The sequence below is a fragment of the Sitodiplosis mosellana genome, unplaced genomic scaffold (assembly GCF_009176505.1).
Source record: "Sitodiplosis mosellana isolate CC-2019 unplaced genomic scaffold, AAFC_SMos_1.0 Smas_scaffold_2970, whole genome shotgun sequence".
Classification (NCBI taxonomy): Eukaryota; Metazoa; Arthropoda; class Insecta; order Diptera; family Cecidomyiidae; genus Sitodiplosis; species Sitodiplosis mosellana.
Window position 1 is genome coordinate 558 of NW_022598212.1, and position 7,068 is coordinate 7,625.

At 34.8% G+C, this 7,068-nt stretch overlaps 1 protein-coding gene across 2 annotated transcripts; it reads right to left on the reverse strand.

The window, feature by feature from the left end:
- Window positions 1-1,334: 1,334 nt before the first annotated feature.
- LOC129571604 (uncharacterized) lies at window positions 1,335-7,068 on the reverse strand. Of its 2 annotated transcripts, XM_055451420.1 has the most exons (5): window positions 4,535-4,770; window positions 4,338-4,471; window positions 4,144-4,248; window positions 2,622-4,075; window positions 1,335-2,550 (listed from the first exon to the last, which is right to left on the reverse strand). In XM_055451420.1, exons 4-5 carry the CDS (start codon window positions 3,850-3,852, stop codon window positions 2,045-2,047), a joined length of 1,737 nt encoding a protein of 578 aa, XP_055307395.1. In that variant the 5' UTR covers window positions 3,853-4,075; window positions 4,144-4,248; window positions 4,338-4,471; window positions 4,535-4,770; the 3' UTR covers window positions 1,335-2,044. The 2 variants fall into 2 exon arrangements, with proteins under 2 accessions (XP_055307395.1, XP_055307394.1); XM_055451419.1 differs by having other exon boundaries at window positions 4,144-4,471; window positions 4,535-7,068.

Sequence of the window (7,068 nt, forward strand, 5' to 3'; positions counted from 1 at the left end):
TTCTGAATCGATGGCAACTATTAACTAGTCAACCATGACTCTATGTTGTGAAACTCATTTTTTATGGACAAAAAAAAACGAAATTACCACATTAATCAATTCTTACTTTTCTATCGTGAAAAATCAGTAATTCAATCATTCATTGATCCAATACAGAAGTTATTGAATCAAATTTATTAAAAAAATAGTGTTGAATAAAATTCAAGGCCTAATTTTCTATGAAGTAATTAGTAAACAAGTTGCAACAATTCCTGAATTGTGTGCAAAAGTTCCTCAGGATGTTGTGATCCCAATTCCAGACTACGCGCGAATCAATTTAAAGTTTCCCCGTGATAAATATATTGATGAACTATCAAGAGCTTCACCTAGATATAATAAGGACTATGCATTAACATGTGCACCATCAAAAATCGCAGCAGAATATGAGCGACACTCATCGTGGGAAGCACATAAGCATGCAGCATGAAAAGTGAGAAAAAGCAGTAACATAACCACACATAACATACTGAGCCATAATGAAATTATGGTTTTAGATAAAAATTCAAATGAAACCACAACATGTTCACTTGACGACAAAAAATATATAAAAGACAATATTGATATAATGAGAGATATAGTAGACTTTTTGGGGATTTCAAATTCGAACGCTCTAGTAACATCTTGCTTTGCGATAATAAAACCTTGATCGATAATTTGATAAAAATGATCAAATGAATATTTCAATCATTATTAATGACACTACAGATGCCAGAAACATCCACTATAGAATAGTTTACTTCCAAACTATCGAGGATACTCTGGTCAGATACGCAGAGCGCATTTAGACCATTTCAAAATGAAACATTTTTTGTTAAATTTGGCATTTATCAAGTAGCTGGTTGCAGGAGGGACCAAACATACATGACACGATTATCACTGAAATGAAAATGATAAAACAACGTTCGGAATTTTTAAACAGAAGAAAAGAATTAAAAGAATCATTATTTATTACATCTAACGATACCATCATTGATATCGTATCTCCTGATATGTAGAAAGACCGAGGGGAAAGACGTAAAAATTGTCACACGCAATGCACATATGCACGCAATGCTGATTTGTCACGCAATGCTCCCCTCCCCCCACCCAATGGTCTAGACGAAAATAGACGAATTTAAATATTTCCGAGAAAAACAGGTTATTGAATTTTCATACATGCAATGCTCCCCCACCCCATGGTCTCGACGAAAAAGACATTTACATACTACCGAAACGAAAAACAGGTAAGTTCATTGGTCATTGTCAAGGTTAAGAGACAGAAGGGGTGCGAGAGAAGTAAAAAAAATCTCAATCAATTCACAGTTCAACTGTGGCATGTTTTTATTCGCGGGTTTTTCGGCCAAACACCTTCAGTCCGTGAACATCACATTGCCATGGTTGACAGGATTAGACCCTGCATGACCATTGTTTGACAAACCGTGTGAGAATCGAATTTGTTCAGATGATGCCGATTGGGTGGAAATTATCCATACCAACGGTGGAACATTAGGTAAAATCGTTCACTACTTTCAAAAAAATATGAGAAATTATTAAATCTTAAGTTAAATAATAAATTAATAGTTAAAATAATAAATTTCAAGTTAAATTAATATTGGTTAGCAATTAGTAGAAAATATTTATTTGTTCGGTAATTAGTTTATTTGCCTTGGTTATTTATTAATTTATTCGGTTAAATATCATAAGTTATAAATCGTATTGCTCAGGTGAAAAATGGTTCAGTGAAAATGAACGGAAATTATCACAATGTTCGTCTAAAATTCAATTATTTAATTGGTATTGCAACGCTGGCTTCGCCTTCGCAGGTCTGCCACGCTTTCTTTTCTGACCAATTGGAATTGTTTTCGCTGCTGCTGGAGCTTCTGTCAGTTTCAAGCGCATAGCTATTCCTATCATGTGCTCACAGACAAACAATTTAAATCCATTTTTACAATCACATTCACCAAATTTCCAATTTTCAGTGGTAATAGGATAGACAAATTTTGCATGCGCGAACTCGAACGCTTTTTCACGATAATCTTTGAAAGTTTTCCATGTTGCAGTACTTAATGTCATTGTCAGTGGTGCTGCTACCATGGGGAATTGTGTACGTCACATAATTGCCACTACGTTTGCTGGTTATTTTCACGTTAGACTTCGCAAAATTGTATCCATCAGTCCATTGTTCCAACTCGATATTCGGTGCAGCGAAGTTGATAACATTTAGACCACTGCTATATTCAATAGACCACTGCTGAATCATAGCAAACAACACGACCCGAAATTGGCTCAAATCAAGTCTCTCTCTCAAAGTGAATTCATCTTTGATGCCTTTATTCTTCGACTCAAGTGCATTGTTGGAGCTTGGAGTTTTCGGCCGAAATCCCTCATACCAGTTACGATGTTGAATCAGCCACTCATTTTCGAAATATGTGACTAGCTCTTTCGAAACTTTGACCCACTTCTTCACAAACAACTTGGATGCAACATCAAAGAAAGTTTCATTTCTCGCCAATTGCAACTTGTCGAGATCAACTGAAAAGATTTGAAAAAAAAAATGTTCACTCTAACCTTTTTACAAGAAGCTCCAAATATGTGACACTTACATAGAAATTCGTTTCTTCTCTTTTGTTCCTTCAAATATTTCGACAAATTTTTCGATACCGCTCGACGCACGTGTGCCCAACACATAACGATGTTGTTGCTATGTGACGGAAAAACTCTTTCCCATCCATTGTGAATGCTATCGGCTGCATCGCAAATGAGCACATCCGGATCAATGTCAGCTTGGAATAGTTCTTTCACTTTGACTTTCATCGATTGAAATACAAATTCAAAATCTTCACTTCGTTCATTCGTTGACACACATACACCAAATGGATGAAATTTTCGGTTGGAATCTGTCGTGCCAATCAAGAGAATCGGGAACCCTTGCCAAACAATTTTATACGTTGCATCGGTGTGTACTTTTTCAACACTCACAGCACTTTTCAGCAGCAACTTTGTTGAAACCAAAAAACGAAATGTGCTCTTTTCATTGTTTTCATCGTCAATGTGCATATCGTAACTGACAATGAATGGTTCATCTTCATTTGATGGTACGTTGCTACTTTCGCTCAACCAAAGTTCTAGCGTGCCATAATTCAATCGTTCACAACCGAACTTCTCCTTCCTCAATTTTGCCAAAAAATTGTTCAATGTAGCTTTTGTCGGTGGAGTGAAACCTTTGCGCACTAAATTATACAAAATTGCCTTTGGTTTCATGTTGGATTCAAATGACGATCTTATTTCAGTTTCGATATCACCGCAGATTTTTTTCACAGCATTCTCATTGTTGTTCTCATCGCCATGAGTGTGAATTGTATCAGCCCGATAAAGATGAACAGACTGGCATGTTGAGTCAAACAGCAAAAAAATTCCACTTGCACACTGTGTGCTTGCAGGGCCGGATTTCATAAGGTTGCATCGATAATTGATTCGGATACCATCATCTGATTTGTTCCGGTAATGATAAGACCAATAACGTTCGGCTTTAATTGCAACTACTGCTTCCTGTTTCGATTCGAACGTTTTGTCAAATATCCAATCCTTGTGCACTCTTCTTTTTTTTGCGTTTGGTTCAATTTCTTTCGATGGTTTCGGCAAGTAATTTTTGTCAGGAATGTAAATGCCATTCGCCAGCATGTTGTGTTGAAATTCGTCTTTGTCATTGCAGTTGGGGCATACAAAATCGTCATTCATCGAAAATGCCATTTCTTTCAAACATTCTTTGTGATACCAGCTTTTATTGACACAACAAACGAGTTGCAATGATTTCATTGGGTTGTATTCATCCATTGGCAACTCACAAATCGCACAAAGTTCATCGTCATTATGTGTCTCTTCAGTGTTCAAGGTGTTTGTGTTGAAATGGGCATCACAATACGATCGGTAATCATCAGTAAACTCAACGGCACAATCAAACTGTTTCGCACACGGCAAATGGAACGATTTCCGACACTGTCGTATCCAGCAACCAATGCTAGCCCCTAGCCCCGCTTTCTTTGCAAAATGCGCATGTCTAAGAGAGTAAACAATTGAAATTAGACTAAAAATGATCTAATACAATGCAAACAAAAAGACATTTACCAGTTTTGATGCACGCTTAATCTCTTTTCTTATGTCAGTCAATGCGTACCCCAAAATATGTTCAACGCCCGATTCATCTGTTTGCCTAAGATTGGAGCTCATCAACTGTGAAGAATAAGCATATAAAATTAAAGTTATTATCAAAATTATTCATCCAAAAGTTACAATGCGAAACAAAAAAGTTCCTCATCTACAAAAATGATGCACCGTCACATCGTTCAGAGTGACTTTTTTCCCAAATTCGATCGGATTGTCGGAATGCTTCTTACACAAAACACAATCAAGCGACGGATCCTCTTCAAATGATTCGTACAATTGTAGCTCTTCACTGCAATTAAAAAAATCTAAATAATCTAAATATACCAATTATTATATCTGATTTTTTATTTACTCTTTTCTCGTTGTTCGTGGCATTTTGTTTATTGGCAGCAAACAATTCACCGACTGACTCGCGCCAATTCTGACATTTGACATTTTTGAAGGGTTTCGCAATTCAATTCAACTGAGCAATTTTTCAAACACGTTGGTAGGGTTTCGCAATTCAACTGAATTGTGAAATTGTTTTAACCGAACGATTAGATTTATAACTTATGATATTTAACCGATTAAATTTATAAATAACTAAACTAAATAAATTATTTACCGAGCAAATAAATATTTTCTACTTTGAAACCAATATTATTCTAACTTGAATTTTATTATTTCAACTATTAATATATTAATTAACTTAAGATTTAATTACTACCCAAAAAATATTACTTTGTCAACTTAAACTTTTTTTTAAATTTTCAATAGGGATATACGGGACCATAGGAGACGTGGATTACCATTCGAACGGCGGCAGAAATCAACCACCAAAGTCGTACCAAACGTATCACAAGTTCGAATAATAGTGACAAACCCACCGACAGTTATGGAACTAACTAAGTAAATAGATCAAGAATCAGTTGAATTTTGAATCACTTGAATAAACCATCAATATGATGAGAATCAGTCAGTTGGGTTATTTCAACCAAGCATCAAGAGCAGACCTCATTTTTGTGTGCGTTTTAAGAAAGATAATAAAGGAGTGAAAACATTGTTTAATATTAAATTTTTCAAATAAAGTTTTCTGTGAGTTTCTTTGAGAATAAAATAATTGTGTTTTATTCATTTTGACGCCCGAAGAGGGACATTAATGAAAAGTTATTTAGAAATTATTTCGACATTTGCTTCAAAGTGTGAAAATGAGTGAAAAAGAATCAACAAATCAATTTAAAGGAAAAAATAATTTAAAAAAGAAGTGTTCTTTGTGCAAGAATAAAGAAACAATAACTCAAATAATCAACGAAAATAAAAACTTACGTGAAAAGACCAAAAAATTGGAAAGGGAACTCTTTCTCCTAAAACACGAATTTTATGATTTGGATTCTTATAGTGTGAATCATATCACACAAAACACCGATTTCATTAAAAAAAAATAATGAAAATTTAAATTCATTGATAAAACTAATTAAATTCAACAAACTATATCCAAGTGACGAAAAATTGAAAGAAAATTTAAATAATTCAGATTATTCAATTGCATATTTTTCACCGACTTTCTCACCACCTCCATTATCAGGAGATTTCATTACAAATTCAACTAAATCAGAAAGAAATAGTGTCATTGATTCACCGGAAAATTCGATCCCGTATTCACCAATTAATTCACCATACACGCCAGAATCATTACCAAGTTATCAAGTTATTGATTCAACTGAACAAGGAGATGATTATACTCGACGATTAAGACAACAAATAAAATCAAATTTGATATCAAATTCATTTGAAAGTCAATTATGCTTTTTGATGACAATTGAATCAGCGGCCAGCGATTATCTCGCAAAGCGGCTGCTATTATTTTCTAAGTCAATGGCAACTATTAACTAGTCAACCATGACTCTATGTTTTGACACTTATTTTTTATGGACAAAAATGGCAAAAATACCTGATTTATTCATATTATTATTTGTAGAGTTTATCTCCACGATTGTGCGAGGAATTCGAACACATGTAGATGCCATGGATTACATGTTCGACCAAGAACTAGAATAATTGATGTCCGGACAAATCGGCATAATAACAATTGAATACCGGTTATCGCACATCAATCATGTCAGACAAATTTAAAAGTGAACAAGTTAAAGGAAAACTTAACATCGAAACGAATTTAGTCGAAGGTGAAAAACTGCTAGATGTTATAAAGACTACATCGAATGGTGATGGGAAAAATGTGCTATAAATACCTCATGGATGGATTTTTTTAGACTCCATTCGAGATAGCAAATCTTGCATGACGTTGCATCTAATCATGTTCTCCAAAGAATAAATGGCTAGATTATAACAATGAAGCCGTTAAAAAGGAGCGATGTTCATCGTTGCAGTCCACCAAATCGGCCACAACGACGCTCTCAGTCATCAAGCATCTGTCGAACTGTTTTGGAGATTTTGAATTTGAATTCGAATTCGACCACTCAAGACGCATATCGCATTGCGATATATGCATAAAAACCTTATTGACCGCTCTGGAGAGCCTTACCAACATTTGATGTGAAAGTAAATAGCTGGGATCCATGGATGACATTAGTAATAATGACGAAATTAGACGATGAAAAAAGAGGAGAGTGGAAACAGAAAATTGGACGAAGGGAATTTTCTGGAGTAACGGAACTGTTGGAAGTGTAAACAAAGAACATAAAAATGAAAGGAAAAGAAAGCTTCAAATAAAGCGCCTTTGTTTATACTTCCAAGTTATAAGAAGCCCGCTTCAAAAACATATGTTAGAAATTCGTGCATCCTTCTAAAAATAAGTCTCCAAATAGGTGGAGTTTACGGTCACTGCCAAGTTTTTATAAAGATAGAACGTATATGCAGATTGCGTTCAAGGTTCAAACCCAAATAAAA

Excerpts from the sequence above, each read along its gene's own strand:
- LOC129571604 (XM_055451419.1), bottom strand. The coding sequence starts at position 3,852 with ATGGATGAATACAACCCAATGAAATCATTGCAACTCGTTTGTTGTGTC. Across the intron at positions 2,551-2,621 it reads GAGAAGAAACGAATTTCTAT|TTGATCTCGACAAGTTGCAA; the intron begins GTAAGTGTCACA and ends AAATCTTTTCAG.